Source organism: Trachypithecus francoisi, unplaced genomic scaffold, assembly GCF_009764315.1.
Source record: "Trachypithecus francoisi isolate TF-2019V2 unplaced genomic scaffold, Tfra_2.0 Lachesis_group5, whole genome shotgun sequence".
In the NCBI taxonomy this organism is placed as follows: domain Eukaryota; kingdom Metazoa; phylum Chordata; class Mammalia; order Primates; family Cercopithecidae; genus Trachypithecus; species Trachypithecus francoisi.
This window is the reverse complement of record NW_022681470.1, coordinates 6,662,234-6,680,394: the sequence shown is the minus strand read 5'-3', so window position 1 is coordinate 6,680,394 and position 18,161 is coordinate 6,662,234. Positions and strand designations below refer to the sequence as shown.

The 18,161-nt window shown below is 40.0% G+C and overlaps 1 protein-coding gene across 3 annotated transcripts in view; it reads left to right on the top strand.

Moving 5' to 3' along the window:
• The window catches only part of WDR64 (WD repeat domain 64), a 156,604-nt gene extending 138,716 nt beyond the window's left edge, over window positions 1-17,888 (top strand). Inside the window, exons 24-28 of one of the 3 annotated variants that reach the window (XM_033200785.1) lie at window positions 1,484-1,669; window positions 4,241-4,346; window positions 9,267-9,347; window positions 10,632-10,745; window positions 16,276-17,888. In XM_033200785.1, coding sequence (XP_033056676.1) covers window positions 1,484-1,669; window positions 4,241-4,346; window positions 9,267-9,347; window positions 10,632-10,745; window positions 16,276-16,359 — 571 coding nt within the window. In that variant the 3' untranslated portion in view covers window positions 16,360-17,888. Of the gene's footprint in view, window positions 1-1,483; window positions 1,670-4,240; window positions 4,347-9,266; window positions 9,348-10,631; window positions 10,746-16,275 lie in introns of those variants that run through there. The other 2 variants (XM_033200786.1, XR_004434498.1) reach the window with 2 other exon arrangements.
• The last annotated feature ends 273 nt before the right edge of the window (window positions 17,889-18,161 follow it).

The following is an 18,161-nucleotide window of genomic DNA, read 5'->3' as shown; positions in this document are numbered from 1 at the left end:
AGGTTGAAATCAAGAAATAGAAGGAAGATCTTCCAAACTCTATTTTATGTTCCCATATGGCCTAGGGCACACTCCAGCTAATAATACTCTGTATTGCTTTCAACCACATGGGCTATTTAGAGGGACCTCTTGGAATGAAGTGATAGTGAAACAAGGCACATGGATAACGAGTCACTTCTCTTGCCGTCCTCTTTCAGAACTCAGTTGTAAAAGTCAGCAGGGTATTTGCACAATAGTAGCAGTTGTGGATGGAGGTTGAGGACAATTTGATCATAGTAAAAGCATCATGAGATCTCTCCTCCCTTAAGTTTGGTTGATGCTGATTTGAAAAGTAGCCAGCTGAGACACAGCTCATTCTAAGACCTAATTCAACGAATACACTGTTAGTCAACAAGGGTTCTGATTAGCTTGAATGGGCAGTGTTATTTTCCCAAAAGAAAATAGAAAGAAAGCAAATGTGGTGTACATACACCATGGAATGCTAAGCAGCCATAAAAGAGAACGAGATCATGTCTTTCGCAGGGACATGGATGGAACTAGAGGCCATTACCCTTAGCAACCAAAGGCAGTTTTATTATCCTGAAATAACATTGCCCATTTGTTTTCTGGCTTTGACAAATGGGTGTCATAAATACAGATTCAAACTAATATTTCCCAAAGAGTTTACAGACTACAGTCTAACTGATAAAAATATTGCCCGGAGGCTGGGCGCAGTGGCTCACACCTATTAATCCTAGCACGTTGGGAGGCCAAGGTGGGTGGATCACAAGGTCAGGAGATGGAGACCATCCTGGCTAACACAGTGAAACCCCATCTCTACTAAAAATACAAAAAAAAAAAAAAAAAGATTAGCCGGGTGTGGTGGTGGGCACCTGTAGTCCCAGCTACTCTGGAGACTGAGGTAGGAGAATGGTGTGAACCCGGGAGGCGGAGCTGGCAGTAAGCCGAGATTGTGCCACTGCACTCCAGCCTGGACAACAGAGTGAGACTCTTTCTCAAAAAAAAAAAAAGAAAAATGTTGGCCAGACATGGTGGCTCATGCCTATAATCTCAGCACTTTGGGAGGCCAAGGCGGGCAGATCATGTAAGGTCAGGAGTTCGAGACCAGCCTGGCCAACGTGGTGAAACTCCACCTCTACTAAAAATACGAGAATTACAAGTATGGTGGTGGGCTTCTGTAATCTCAGCTACTCGGGAAGCTGAGGCAGGAGAATCACTTGAACCCAGGAGGCAGCGGTTGCAGTGAGCCGAGATCATGCCATTGCACTCCAGCCTGAGTGACATGAGCAAAACTCCATCTCAAAAAAAAAAAAAAAAAGTTTACATTTTGATTAGCTCCACAGTATTTAATAGACAGAGTGTTGAATTCAAGTAAGAAATCCTTGATGGACCAGCGCAAATTTACATAAATGATCTAATGAACAGAATAACTTTGACCAAATTTTCCAGTTACTTTTTCCTCCCTTCCTTTTCCTTCCCTCAGGCTCTGGCATGCCCTCAACGGACATTATTGTGGCTATTTTGGACAGCGAAGGCTCTTTGAATTATCACAGACAAGTGATTTCATTTTGCCTTGTGATGTTACTGAATATCCCATTGAAATAAAAGAAGAAAGCAAGTTCACAGAGAAGCAAAAATATGAATATCCTCTGATATTTGACCGGGAAAAGTAAGACCATTAGCTCTTCTTTAGATAAGCGTATAAGAATCAAACTGTTGAGATGCTGTGGCACTGTCCTTGAGATGGTGGATTCAAGGCAAGAGGCCCAGAACTTTTCAATAATTTTGTAATCCAGTGGAAGGGAGATGTATTGTTTGTAAACAAAGCTATAATTCGTAGTACTTCTGGGAACATCTGATTCTTAAGATAGTAACAGAAGGGCAAAATAGGATTTAACCAAAGAAGACCAAAGGTGCAATAACTTAGTGGGGGTAATCTGACCATGCTTAAAGGCATAGGGGAGGAAGGATAGAGTACAGAATGTGAGAGAGAAGCTATTTTCCGCTTTTGCAATCTTCAATCCTGGTTTTAGATGTGGTTAGGCCTTTGTCACAATGGAAGAGTTCAGGACTCTAAGTTTTCAGTATCAGCGGAGCTTAGCCCTAGATGGTGAATGTCAAAATGTCTAGCCCTCAGGAGACTGGACCTGCCTGGACTGGTTACACCTCACAGACCAGCACCAAGGGAGCCAAGGAAGATGAGTCCAAACGGAAAGAATCAGAGAGGGATGTCAAAGCTAAAGTCCTTTAGGGAAATCCCAAGTGCACTCAAGGCTGGAAAGACCCAATGTCATGACCTAATTCAAAAGATGGTAGAAGGGTTCTAAATAGGAATTGAAGCTAAAAATCAGAAGCCACACAGGATTTGGATCAAAGCAGGAACAATTTGAAAACAATCAAGAAGAGTTCCAGGTGATCCCTTCAGAGTGTTCAAGGACTACTTTGGCTGGCCAGTAAGGAGCACTGGAGAAGAGGCTGGCTAAGATGGAAGAGGTGGTGTAGTAAGCCAATCTTCAAGATGCAGCAAAGTTTACCAAGCAAAGTTGCTCAGTTTTACTTTGGGCAATTGCTTAGCCTTGAATGTTCATATATCTTAGTACTTAAGACAGGATTCCAATTTGTCCATATGTGTCTTCTTCCCTATACTGTGAGTCCCTTGAAGACTAGGACCTTGTTTTATACATCTTTGTATAAAACAGTTCATAGCTCAGTGCTCACCACACAGCAGGCACTCAAAAGACATTTGTGGAACTAATAAAGAATGACTAATGGAGAATATCACAAGCAGAGGGAGCAGATGTGAATGGTAGATACAGAAGCATGAAAGGGCATGGTATATACAGGACAGCTTTAGCGTAGGACATGTGCTCATGTTATGTTGTTGTTGCTAAATAATATTGGCTTATCTGTAGCAAAATGGGCCTTGTTCTGTAGAATGACTTCATCTCAGGACATAGTATTTCTTGTCTTTTGAAAATGTTAAACAGAAATATCATTCAACCCAGCAATCTCTTTATTTGGTATAAACCTAAAGGAATATAAATCATTCTACCATAAAGATACATGCATGTGTATGTTCATTACAGCACTATTCACAATACCAAAGACATGGAATCAACCTAGGTGTGCATCAGTGGTAGACTGGATAAAGAAAGTGTGGTACACATACACCATGAAATACTATGCACCCATAAAAAAAGAATGAGATCATGTCCTTTGCAGGAACATGAATGGAGCTGGAGGCTATTATCCTTAGCAAACTAATACAGGAACAGAAAACCTAATACTGCATGTTCTCACTCATAAGTGGGAGCTAAATGATGAGAACACATGGACACATAGAGAGGAATAACACACACTGGGGCCTACTTGAGGGTGGAGGGTGGGAGGAGGGAGAGGATCAGGAAAAATAACTAATGGGTACTAGACTTAATACCTGGGTGATGAAATATCTGTGTAACAAACGCCCATGACACGAGTTTACCAAAATAACAAACCTGCACATGTACCACTGAACTTAAATAAAAGTTAAAAAAAATAGTTATGACTTTCCAAATATATACATAATTAAGTTTTGACTATAGGGGAAGCTTCCTCGAACTATACAAAAGTCAAGCACTGGTCTTGTAAAAGAGGTTTCCTAGTCCCTAATATACAGTTTCCCCTCCCACTCCCCAAGTGCTATTAGTGAATTTAAATACATGAAATGGCCGGGCACAGTGGCTCAGGCCTGTAATCCCAGCACTTTAGGAGGATGACGTGGGCAGATCACTTGAGGTCAGGAGTTCGAGACCAGCCTGGCTAACAGGGCAAAACCCCATCTTTAGTAAAAATACAAAAAGTAGCTGGGCGTGGTGATGTGCATCTGTAATCCCAGCTACTTGAGAGGCTGAGGCACAAGAATCACTTGAACCTGGGAGGTGGAGGTTGCAGTGAGCCAAGACTGCACTACTACACTCCATACTGGGTGACAGAGCGAGACCCTGTCTCAAAAAATATAAAAATAAATAAATAAATAAATAAATGGAATGTTCTGGCTGAGTAGGAGTTGCTGTGGTTTCTTTAGAGGAATATTTGGGAAACCAAGTGGAATAAGAGTTGGGTTCAGAGATATTGTCATTGGGACTGATGCCATAGGAACCAAGAAATGTGGGCACCAGAGAAGGACATAATGGATCTTTGTTTAGTTGGCAGAGAATAAAAAGTATGGGTATGTACTTATTCTTGTATCTATATGCAGATGGAGAAAAATGAGCTCAATGTCTTTGCTTTTCAAACGTACACCTCCCAAGGCCTTTGAAGTGGAACAGGACTTCAAGTTTTTCAAGTCTCTTTCTTCTCCTAAGGTAGCTTAAAAAAAGAAAAAGAAAAAACAGCAACAACAACAAAAACCTTGCTTTTGTTTTTCTGAATTCAAATATGTCTAGTAATATAACATATTAATTTTTTATTGATGGTATCACAAATTACCATAAACTTAGTGGCTTAAGCAATATAAATTAATTATCTTACAATTTTGGAGGCCAAAAGTTCTACTTGGGGGCTACACTGAGGTGTTGTCACCTGAGCTGAGTTTCTTTCTGGAGGCTGTAAGAGAGAAGCCCGTATTCCTTAGCTTGTGGCTCCCTTCCTTCATCTTCAAAGCCAGAAATGGACCCGACATGGTGGCTCACCCCTGTAATCTCAGAACTTTGGGAGTCCAAGGTGCGTGGATCTCCTGATGTCAGGAGTTCAAGACCAGCCTGGTCAACATGGCGAAAAGTAAAAAATCTCTACTAGAAGTAAAAAAATCAGCCAGGCATGGTGACAAGCGCCTGTAGTCCCAGCAACTCGGGAGGCTGAGGCATGAGAATCGCTTGAACCCAGGAGGCGGAGGTTGCAGTGAGCTGAGATCACACCACTGCACTCCAGCCTGGGTGACACAGTGAGACTCTGTCTCAAAAAAAAAGAAAAGAAAAGAAAAGAAAAGCCAGAAATGTGTCCTCTCTCTGACTATGTGGTCACATAACCCTCTGACCCAGCAGGAAAAATTCTCTGCTTTTAAATATTTATGTGGGCTGGGCGCAGTGGCCTGTAAACCCATCATGTTGGGAGGTCATGGTGGAAAGATCCCTTGAGTCCAGGAGTTCAAGACCAGTCTAGGCAACATAGTGAGACTATGTCTCTATTAAAAATGTGTTTCAAAAGTAGCTGGGCATGGTGACAGTGCACCTGTGGTCCCAGCTAGTTGGGAGGCTGAGGTGGGAGGATCACTTGAGCTCAGGAATTTGAGGTTACAGTGCGCTATGATCCCACCACTTCACTCTAGCTTGGGCGAAAGAGTGAGACCCTGTCTGGAAAAAAAAAAAAAAGAAAAAACAACAAAAGATTAAAGTGATTAGACTTGGCTTACCTAGAGAATATAGCATAATCTCCTTGTCTCAAGGTTCTTAACATTAATCATATCTGCAAAGTCTCTTTTGCCAAGTAAAGCAATATATTCACAAGTTAGGAAGTACGAGAAAAGGATGTAGACATCTTTGGTAGCTGTTCTTCTACCTTTCACAGACAGACACGTTTTCCTTCAGTGCAGAATTAAGAGATAAAAGTGTACTATTGTTCATTCTATTTCTAATTTTAACACTTCTAGAGAACAGATATAAAATGATTCTTTAGGCTAAGGTCTAGCATTAATAAAATTGATTTCCTCAAGGTTTTCCACAAAATAAACCAAATGAACCTTTCTAAATGTATCTCCCATTACTAACCTACCTCTACAAATCAAACTACTGTGTCCTGAGCATTCCTCTCTGCCTTCTGCCCTACAATTTAGTTCCCCTGGGATGTCCTTGCCATATCTATAACCTCTTCCATCTGTCCAAGTCCACCCTATCTTTGTAACACACAGGAAGGTTAGTATACAGGGGCCGGGCACGGTGGCTCGTGCCTGTAATCCCAGCATTTTGGGAGGCCGAGGTGGGCGGATCATGAGGTCAGGAGATTGAGACCATTCTGAGTAACACGGTGAAACCCCGTCTCTAATAAAAATACAAAAAATCAGTGGGACGTGGTGGTGTGCACCTACCCCAGCTACTCAGGAGGCTGAGGCAGGAGAATCGCTTGAACCCAGGAGGCGGAGGTTGCAGTGAGCTGAGATGGCACCACTGCACTCCAGCCTGGGTGACAGAGTGATACTCCGTCTCAAAAAAATAAAATAAAATAATAAAGATAATAGAAAAAGGTTACTATACAGGATATGGAAAGAACTCTTAAAATCAGTGAGGAAAAAAGAGACAATTCAACAAAATGGTTTAAAATAAGAGGCTGAGCCGGGTGCGGTGGCTCAAGCCTGTAATCCCAGCACTTTGGGAGGCCAAGACGGGCGGATCACAAGGTCAGGAGATCGAGACCATCCTGCCTAACACGGTGAAACCCCGTCTCTACTAAAAAATACAAAAAAAAATCTAGCCAGGCAAGGTGGTGGGCGCCTGTAGTCCCAGCTACTCGGGAGGCTGAGGCAGGAGAATGGCGTAAACCCAGGAGGCGGAGCTTGCAGTGAGCTGAAATCCGGCCACTGCACTCCAGCCTGGGCGACAGAGCGGGACTCCGTCTCAAAAAAATAAAAAATAAAAAAAAAAAAAAGAGCAAGATGGCAGAGGACGACTCCACAGGAGCCAGACTGACAAATACCAAAAAGTCTGAAAAGATCAAGGGTTGGTGTTTTGCGGCACAATCAGAACACTCATATGCTGATGGTAGCGGTGTAAACTGGTAGAACCACTGTGAAAAGCAATGTGGCATTATCTAGTAAAGATGAAAACAGGCCTATCCTATTAAATGTATACGTTGGGGAAACTTCAACTTCTCCTTAGGAGACAGGTATCAGGATGCTCAGAGAAGTGCAGTTTGCAATAGCAAACCCCTGAAAGCAGCCTAAGTGCTCATCAACAGGATAATGGGCAAATAAATTATGGCATATTCATAAATTGGAATACTATAGGCCTGTGAAAATAAATGAATGAGAGTAACACTCATCTACAGGAATGAAGGTTTCAAGCAACCATTGAATGAGAACAATTTTGCATAAGTATATCCATAACAATTTCATTTATGTAACAGTCAAAAACAGGTAAAACGAAACAAAATGTTGTTTGGGCAAGAAACATGTATAAGGTAAAATTATATAAACAAAAGCAAGATAATTAAAAACGCAAAATTCTGGATTGTCATTTATGTCTGAGGGTAGATGAGCAGGAGTGAGGTAAGGGAGAGCTTCACATACGGAGAAGCTCAAAGTTAGGGGTGTTGTTCCAATTTGTAAAACAGGCAGCAGATCCACAAGCGTCTACTGAATGTTCAGTATGTCATTATTTTCTAACAGTATCTACCTCATGTTTAATAAATATTTAATCTTCAATTCTTTTCAAATGAAACGATTTTCAAAAGCTTTACCTTTCTGTCCAAATGGAGCTGCGGTACCTTCTTTTCCCTGAAGACAGGGTGATAAGGAGGGAAGCCACAAGACGTGAAGTCTAACAGACTTAGATTTAATTTTAGATAAGTTCCTTCTTTCTTTCCTCATCTGAAAATCCTTCAAAGGGTTTTTGTGAGAATTAAATGAGAAAATACATACTAGGTACATTTTGTTTCTCAATAAACATTAGTTCCACTTTCACCAAAGGCCCATGTCTCCCTGCTTCATGTCTCATAACATGTTCTATTATCGTGTTCTACATTAAGATAGAATTATTCCCATCCTGGCTAACTCGGTGAAACCCCGTCTCTACTAAAAACACAAAAAATTAGTAGCCGGGTGTAGTGGCGGGCACCTGTAGTCCCAGCTACTCGGGAGGCTGAGGCAGGAGAATGGCGTAAATCCAGGAGGTGGAGCTTGCAGTGAGCTGAGATCCCGCCACTGCACTCCAGCCTGGGTGACAGAGCAAGACTCTGCCTCAAAAAAAAAAAAAGATAGAATTATTCAGCTGGGTGCGGTGGCTCATGCCTGTAATCTCAACACTTTGGGAGGCTGAGATGGGTGGATCACTTGAGGTCAGGAGTTTGAGACCAGCCTGGCCAACATGGTGAAACCTGTCTCTACTACAAACACAAAAATTAGCTAGGCATGGTGGCGGCCGCCTGTAATCCTAGCTACTCGGGAGGCTGAGGCAGGAGAATCCCTTGAACTCAGGAGGCAGAGGTTGCAGTGAGCCGAGGTCGCACCATTGCACTCCAGCCTGGGCAACAAGAGCAAAACTCTTTCTCAAGAATAAAAAAAAAGGAATTATTTGTATAATTACCTCTACTTCCCATCCATACCACTAAATCATAAGCTCTTTATGAACAAAGATACATGCATAGCCTGTAACAGATACTCAATTTTGTTGAATAGGACTAAAATAGTACGACCTAGAAATAAAGATTGGAATTCACTTTTAACATTCTCTTTCAATTCAGTGATAAGAAATCATTTTTCAAGTAACTTAACTGAAACATTAAGTAAATTTGGAGAAATCTTTGTAATGGATTTTAGAGCCCTTGAAATGAAATAATTGAATGTCCCACATATTATAAGCTTTACTCTTTTTTTTTTTTTTTTTTTTTTGAGACAGAGTCTCACTCTGTCACCCAGGCTGGAGTGCAGTGGTGTGATCTCAGTTCATTGCAAGCTCCGCCACCCACGTTCAAGGGATTCTGCTGCCTCAGCCTCCCAAGTAGCTGGGACTACAGGCGCCCGCCACCATGCCCATCTAATTTTTGTATTTTTAGCAGAGACAGGGTTTCACCATGTTGGTCAGGATGATCTTGATCTTTTGACCTCATGACCTGCCCACCTTGGCCTCTGAAAGCACTGGGATTCCAGGCATGAGCCACTGCGCCCGGCTGCTTTATTCTCTTTTTACCTCAGTTGGTTGGTAAAACAACAAAGGTTGAATGCTAAAGTTAAATTAAAATGCCTTTCCCTTAGGACTCTGATTTTCACCAGCAGTCGTATTTTGCCCATTCCTTTTCATTCTCAGTGACGTAATATTTATCTATTCACTTCTTCTGTTCATTTCTTTTTTGATGTATTGTGACCATGAATGACGATACAGTGGTACTAAACCTTACAATTGAATAGCACCTTACTTTACATATGATTTCATTTGATTCTCATAATGAGGTAACAGGGAACGCCCTTGTCTAGGATCACACATCTAATAAGTGACAGAGTCAGGCTTTGAACCCAGGTATTTTACCAGTGATAGGATGTGCCCCTTTCATTAAACATTCATCCCTTTGTTTTGCAGATTCGAAGATATCCCTTGGAAGGTTTTGTGACTGAAAACAGAGACGCAGGGATTGTTTTTGCCTCTTTGCCTATATACAGGGTGAGTTGGAGTTTCCAGGAGTAGAGGGGTCACAGAACAGTAGGAATCTGCCATCTCGTTCCTGGGCTACCAAGCAAGGTTGGAGAAAATCATACAGTCAAGTGGACCGTTGCTTCCAAAAACGTATTATGTGCAGTCCCAGAAAAGTCTTGGGCTGTGTGTGTCAATGACTGGGTCCCTTATCTCTGCCATACCACATGGTGGTTATTTTGAACGTTACTCTGGTGGCTCATCAACTACAGGGTAAAATCCAAATGCCTTTGCTTGGCTTATACAACCTCCAGGATCCATCCTCTTTTTTCACCACCTTCTCCTCATACTCTGCCTATATTCCAACCATATGAAATTACTTTCCATGCCTTAAGCATCACTGGTCTCTCCGACACCTCTGAAACTGTGCCTGTGCTGCCCCCCTGCCCAGGATTCATTCATTTCTTGTTTCCCTCCAAATCCCTACTCATCCTTTAAGTCTCCACCCCAGGTAACCTTGGTTAGACAACTAGTTAATTAACCCAAGAAATAATAAGCCAGAGAGCAAATATTTCAACTTAACTTACATCTTAAATGTTAGCTTTCCTAAGAACATATTGTAATAGGTATCACACATAAGCTAACAGATGATGCCAAAGGCTGAACTATCAAGATTTAATAGTGAATTTCTAAAGGGTAGACTGAATGCAGTGTCTCATACCTGTAACCCTGGAATGTTGGGAGGCAGAGACAAGGAGATTGCTTGAGCCCAGAAATTCGAGACTAGCCTGGGCAACATAATGGGACCCTGTCTCTATTTTAAAAATAAAAAAGGCCGGGCACGGTGGCTCAAGCCTGTAATCCCAGCACTTTGGGAGGCCGAGACGGGCGGATCACGAGGTCAGGAGATCGAGACCATCCTCGCTAACACGGTGAAACCCCGTCTCTACTAAAAATACAAAAAACTAGCCGGGCGAGGTGGCGGGCGCCTGTAGTCCCAGCTACTTGGGAGGCTGAGGCAGGAGAATGGCGGGAACCTGGGAGGCGGAGCTTGCAGTGAGCTGAGATCCGGCCACTGCACTCCTGCCCGGGCGACAGAGCGAGACTCCGTCTCAAAAATAAAATAAAATAAAATAAAATAAAATAAAAAAAAAAATAAAATAAAATAAAATAAAGGTTTAATATTGAGCAACTGGGAAAAAGGGGGTGTATTTTGAAGCAGCTGGGCCTTCTCATTCCTCATCCCAATTCCTGAATTCATATTACAGAAGTCATCACTTTGAGTGGTCTCACTGACTAATTTATGGCTTCCAGATATCAAGCCCCACTAGTCTGAGATTTCTTCCACTGATTGGTGTAGAAGCCCAAAAGGACTCTTCAGATGGCATTCCAGGAAAGAAGAAGGGAGGTCATGTTCAACATGAAAAAGTAAGTTAGTACTAATTCCACAGTTAACTCCAATTTCAGTGTATCCTATTTGTTTTTGTTTTTGCTTTTAAATATGTCTCTGCTTTCAGAAATATTCTGAACCTAAAATCATTTCAGTTCATACTTTTTGTTTTGTTTTGTTTTGAGGCGGAGTTTCACTCTTGTTGCTCAGGCTGGAGTGCAATGGCACGATCTCAGCTAACTGCAACCTCCGCCTCCCAGGTTCAAGTGATTCTTCTGCCTCAGCCTCCCAAGGAGCTGGGATTACAGGCATGCGCCACTGTGTCTGGCTAATTTTGTATTTTTTTTAGTAGAGACAGAGTTTTTCCATGTTGGTCAGGCTGGTCTCGAACTCCTGACCTCAGGTGATCCACCTACCTCAGCCTCCCAAAGTGTTGGGATTACAGGCATGAGGCACCGATCCTAGCCTCAGTTCACACTTTTTATGAATATTCCAGATGTGTGTGTTTTAGCTCAGTGAGATGAAAATCATGAATTTGCTGGACATAGAGAGAGAGAAAAATCAAATAAGATCAATAAGCCTCAGCTAATGAAGCTTATCGAGAGCTTTATGACTGAAATTCACCGAGCTGTTCTGGAAACCAGGAGATTTGACATGACATAGAGGAGGGCTGTGTAAGCATCCTTGCATCTTAATTTGGTTGCACCTACAGAGTAAAGCCATGACATCGATCAGTTTCTGTCTGAGCTGCAAGAATTTCTCTGAAGTATTAATAAAAATAACGAACATGCAGTGCTTTATAGTTTGCAGTGATTTCATAAATGATCTATTTGATTTTCACAGTAAGTACAAAGAAAATATTACACTCTCTTAGAGCTGGGGAAAAAATGGAGTCTAAAGTAAGGTCAAGTGCCTTACCAAAGATCACATACAAATGAAGTGATAAGCTGAGATCCACTCTTGACTCCAAATTCCATGCTCATTCAATTAAACCATGATAGCCTACAGTGCTATCACTATATAACCTGTCACTCTTCTACTAGTTCTAGAAGCTTTCAGGGGCCTAACTTAATCCGTGGCCATTTATCCAGTCTTTAAAATAGATCAAACATTAGGAGGAAGATATAGCACATTGTAATTTGTTATAAGTCTCTTTTCTATGAAGTCAGATTAAAATTAAAAAGGAGTTGGCCTTTATTGATTGTGCCTAATTCAGTAATAGATAAATACTGATAACAACAACAACGATATTCAAAGCTGCTTTGTTTAATATTGAAAACTTTGCCATAATATTGTTAGCTTGTGCACTTAAGGAGAATATGAATAATTTCTGTTAATCATCAACTCTGACAATTATTTGAGTAAGAATTTTTGGTATTAGAAGAATTTTCTGTTAAAAAAATATCATTTACTTTTAATTGTTTTATGTAACTGACAAAACACAGTTGTATAAATAATCCAAAACCTTGTCTAGACACGTGGAAATGAAAAAAAAAAATCCAAAACTAAAAGGTAATAAAGTATTTGTATTTTTTTTCTGCACAACTCTGTGAATATATGCATTACGTTTTATAATTCATGTATTTTATGCCTATTTGCCCTCTTACTTAAATTTTATCTCATCTGATGTTATATAATTTACATTCTTTAAGTAAATACTAAGTGACAGAAAGAAGATGGCTAAATATGTCTTAGGTACCAGGGGGAAAACAATATGGAATTAAAAATTATTCACAGTTAATCTACATGAAGACTAATCTACACTCCAATAACCACAGTTTGACTCTACTATAATTAATTTTATTAGAGATCATAAAGAATGATAAATTATCCAAACATAAAGACATTTTTAAGATGTCTAATAACCTGATGTTCTGACAGGTCCTTTATTTTCTCTTAATCACTCTGATAGATTGTTGATCACACCGGAAAGACAAAAGGAATAGATTTCTTCATTTGTTTATAGAAAATAGATGCCTTAATTTGCTTAAATTGAAAAATCCTCACATAAAACTCTCTTCAGGTTTACTAAAGGAAGTAGTCAAGTCAGGGTGTCAAAATTGGTTTCCAATATAAAATTAAGACCCTGTTAAAAAATTGTGCACTTAGTAAGATGACAAAATCTGGAAACTGGGATAGATTAAAGCACCACTATGCTACCTGTCTACAATTTTAGAACTCCAAAGAGCCTAAATGGAAAAATAAGGGATGAAATAAAACCAATAGTTAGACACCAAATGCCTATTTTCATAAAAACACTTCCAAAATTGCAGGCATAAAACAACCCCAGAAATTTAGGTGGAGAAATTTCACTTTAATGAAACAAATATTTATGGAATACCTTAAAATATTCATCATGTCCCCTGCACTGTTCCGGGCACCAGAATCCATTTATAGATTAAGGAACTTAAAGTACAGTTGGAAGGAAGTCCTTTGAGTAAAAGGTTCAATAACAGATATTTTAGTCTCTTTTGACTTATTATTTTTAAATATAGAAATGCTAATTCTGAATGTGAACTTCTTTAAATCATGTATACATCTCTTTAGAATTAAACAACACATTATAAAATATTAATCATGGTACAACAAAAGACAAATCAGAACATGAGTTTATATTTCCTTTTCCGTTTAAATGTAGGAAGAGAAGGGAAGAAAGTGAACTTTGGAAAGCGTAACCCATTTTCAAAATTGTGGCAACATGTCCAATCATGCAAAAACGGCTAAGTGAAAGATGGTATATGTGATAACATACTCCACAGTTTTTCAGAAGTATTTAATGATAGGCCAGGCACAATGGCTCATGCCTGTAATCCCAGCACTTTGGGAGGCTGAGGCAGTTGGATTGATTGAATCCAGGAGTTTGAGACCAGTCTGGGAAACACAGTGAGACCTTGTCTCTCCAAAAAAAGAGAAATACAAAAATTAGCTGGGTGTGGTGGTGCGCACCTGTAGTCCCAGCTACTTGGGAGGCTGAGGTGAGAGGATCGCTTGAGCCTGGAAAGTGGCCGTTGCAGTGAGCCAAGACCGTGCCAAAGCATTTCAGCCTGGGTGACAGAACAAAACTCTGTCTCAAAAAAAAAAAAAAGGTATTTAATAACAGATAAATTCTCACAATTTTATTTTAGGTGAAAAGAATATATAAACTGTAACTCAGTAATATTTCTAACGATAACAGCAAACCTTTGTTTTCAAATCAATGTTGCCCAGAATGATACTGTGCACTTGCTATGCCCTCTTTCATTTCATCTTTGTAACAACACTTTGAGATAGTTGCAATGATCATCCTCCTGTTACAATTAAGAAAACTGAAATACAGAGGATAACTGATTCCTCTGAGATTCCAAAAGGAGCAAGTCATAGAGCTGGGATAAACCCAGTCACTTAACTTCAGAGCCTGGACACTTATATGCAATGCAGTATAATTCAGAGATGGGTGAGCTGCTAGGTCTCTCCTGGTCAGAATAACCTTATGAGAATTAACAATTAATGAACATTAGAGAGCCCCACTCTTCCCATCTTTTTCAGTCTCCTCACTGATTTAATTTTTTCACAACTCTGATCACTACATGACATTATATCATAGAAAAATTCATTTTTTCCAAAAGTATTTTTCATACAGCATCACTGTTCCCCTAAAAAGTCGTTTTTATTGCCTTTATCCCACTAGAATGTAAGATCCATGGAGGCAGAAACTTTGCCTAACTTACTCTCTGCTGCAGTGCCAATGTCTAGAACATAAGAGACACTGCAGAAACATTTGCTGAATAAAATAGTGAATTAGGGTTTTTTTTTTTAGATGCAGTCTCGCTCTGTCACCCAGGCTGGAGTGCAGTGGCGCGATCTCGGCTCACTGCAAGCTCCGCTTCCCGGGTTCACGCCATTCTCCTGCCTCAGCCTCCTGGGTAGCTGGGACTATAGGCATGAATTAGCTTTCAAAACAAGTAGAAAAAGAAAAAGAGAAAATAAAAGAAAGATCTGTGCAGCCTGGGAAGTTCCCTCTGCTGGGGTTTAGCAGGTTGATCAGGGAGCTAAGCCTCCTACCTTGTCTGTGGGAGAAGGAGGAGTAGTCATGTGACCTGTTAATGTTCAAGCTTAAAGGATCCTACTGTAAGTGTTTGTGTGCTGGTCTCATCAGCCCCTGTCATGTGGTCCTGGCAGTCCTGTTTGGCCTGCAGGAAGTGCCTGTTGTTTCATCTCAGAATGGCTGCCTCTAGGATGCTCGAGTTGCTCAGAATGGCTGCCTCTAGGATGCTCGAGTTGCTGTTTGTTAACCTGGGCCCTTTGTTTCATCTCAGAATGGCTGCTTCTAGGATGCTCGAGTTGCTGTTTGTTAACCTGGGCCCTGTAAGTGGTTGAATCTTGACCTTAGGAGCTCGCTCTTCTCCTTTCCTTACAACTCTCTATGTCTCCTCTTCCCTTTTTTTTCTTTCTTTCTTCTTCCCCATCATAGACCATAAAATCAAATTAACATGTATTATGAATATTGGTTGAACATTACTGATATGAATTTTTAAACCAAATTAGTTTAAACTTTATACCTATTTCTTCCAAAAATAATCAATGCAAAACAAACTTTTATTAGCTGGATGTGGTGACATATGCCTGTGGTCCCAGTTACTTGGGAGGTTAAGATGGGAGGATTGCTTGAGCCCAGGGGTTGAGGCTGCAGTGAGCTGTGATGGTGCCACTGCACTCCAGCCTGGGTGACAGAGCAAGACCCTGTCTCAGAACAAAGTAGAACACAACAAAAACCAACCTTTTATTCCTCATTTGTGTGACTGATAATTTTCCTATGAGCCAATGGACTCTGATGTTATTAATTGTGTGACTTGATTTTATTTTCCTACGAGCCAATGGACTCTGATGTTATTAATCTACAATATTAATTATTAATTGTGCTTGCTTCGGCAGGACATACACAATATTAATTATTATTATTATTATTTTTTTTTTTTTTTTTTTTTAGACGGAGTCTCGCTCTGTCGCCCAGGCTGGAGTGCAGTGGCCGGATCTCAGCTCACTGCAAGCTCCGCCTCCCGGGTTTACGCCATTCTCCTGCCTCAGCCTCCCAAGTAGCTGGGACTACAGGCACCCGCCAACTCGCCCGGCTAGTTTTTTGTATATTTTAGTAGAGACGGGGTTTCGCCGTGTTAGCCAGGATGGTCTCGATCTCCTGACCTCGCGATCCACCCGTCTCGGCCTCCCAAAGTGCTGGGATTACAGGCTTGAGCCACCGCGCCCGGCCCACAATATTAATTATTAATTAACCAAGTCTTGTTTTGTTTTGACCCAACCCTTTCCACACTGCAGCTGAGTCCCAGAATGGATAACTGTCCAGTTAAGTAGCTCTTCAGCTTCTGCTTGTCCACCGCATCCTTCAGGAGCCCCACCTCCTACTTTTAACACACTTTTATCCTGAAGTCCCATAGGATTGTTAAGTAAATAACTATTCATTTTTTTCTAGGAGGATTAAAATCTCTATGTAAATTAGCAATATGACTTGACTCTGGAAAACTGTGTTTGTCGGTATAATGCCAGTTACTAACTGACATGCTCTTTATTTCACAGGTATCACGAAGAAGAAGTTTGAAAAAAAATTTAGTCCCACAAATAAATCTGGCTTCTTCCTTCTTCCCAGCTATACCCAAGTAAGAAGAAAAAATCAGAAATGGCTGCTGCACATAAAATGGCAACGTTTGGATGATACCTCCTCTTTATTTCAGGATGAGAGGGAGAAACCAGCAGACACTATCAGTCATTTCTGGTGTCAGGCCATCCTACTGATAGGGAAGATTCTTTAGGGAGTTCTCGTGACCTGAATACCAAGCAAGGAGCAAGCAGCCAGAAGTTTAGCCAGTGTTTCTCATTTACTATCAGCAGACTGACACATAAGAAAACAAATGAAATCAACAGCATTGGTAGGTCTAAAATCATATGCTTATCAATGTTTAGCTTTCCACTTCCTCCCACCGGTCACCTTACTCCAGAGCCAGAATGACTGTCAGGACATGTGCAGTAAGAGGCACTTTCAGGTCATGCTATGTGTTGTACCAAGAGAATTATTATTAAAAAGAAAAATGCGCCAGTCAGATCTCTAGATGTTTGTCTTCTTCATTTAGAGAACTATTATCTGGAAGAAAATGTCCTAAGTTTATTCACACGTAGTCCAGACACGACTCCAGATAAATATAAAAGGCGGCAAAGAAAGGAAGAAAAATGGGTCAAGAAATAGAAAAAGCACAGTAACATGGTAGATTTAACCTTAAATACATCAATAATTATGAAACCTTTAATAGGTTAAGTATGCAAATTTAAAAGGTTGCCAGAATGGATTAAAACACAAAATCCCAACTAAATGTTGTTTATAATAAACACATCTAACATACAAGGACACCAAAATCTTAAAAGAATGAAAAAAGATAGACGATGCAAAATCTAACCTAAGAAAATCAATATAGTCATATTAATATTAAAATACACTTTAAAAAAATAAACAAGAGTCTTTATAACAGTTTTATTAATAATAACTCAAAATTGGAAAAAGCCTAGCTTCCACAACAGAAGAATGACTAAACAAACTATGGTAGGGTAGGACAACGGAATCCTCAGCAATTAAAAGGAATAAAATGCTAATGCATGCATTAACATAGACCAATCTCAAGAATATGTTAAGTCAAAAGAACTTTTCAGAAAGAATACATGTTGTATGATTCCATGTTTATAAAATTCTACAACAGGGAAGACTAATATTCAGTTTAAAAAATTAAAACAATGGTGGCCTCTGGGAGAGAAGGCAAATGTCACAGACAGATTTAGAGATTTAGAAGGGGTACGAAAGAACTTTCTGGGTTGAATGGTAATGTTTTTCATTTTAATAATGTTTGGGTTATACAGCTAGGTGTGCATTTCAAAATTTATTGAATGATATTTCTGCATTTCATTGTATGTGAATTTTTTCAAAAAATTAAGAACTGTAAACTAATATTCTCATTGATATGCATGCTAATAGGATTACTAGTGTCCTCAACTTACTTTGAAATGAATCAAAAAAATAAGATGAGCTAATGGATAGAGGGATGGGCTGATAGATGGATATGTGTTAGAGCATATCTACAACCACATTAATTATGGAATCTAGGTGGCAGGAATATAGGTATTCATTATGGAATTCTTTCAAATTCTCTGTTTTCATTTTTTCCATATTAAAAGAGAGGAGGGAAAAAAGTCTAATGAAGAAATCAATATAACATTTTAGAGAAAACTTTGAGGAATTCTATCTAAATGCAAAGGTATATTTATGTTCATGGCTTTGAAGATCCAATATTGTAAAGATGTAAGTTCTTTCTATACTAGTCATGTATTGCTGCATAACAATCAAAAAAATTGAGTGGCTTGAAACAGCAATCATTTATTTGCTCATAACTCTGTGGGTTAGCAATTTGGGCTGGCCCCAC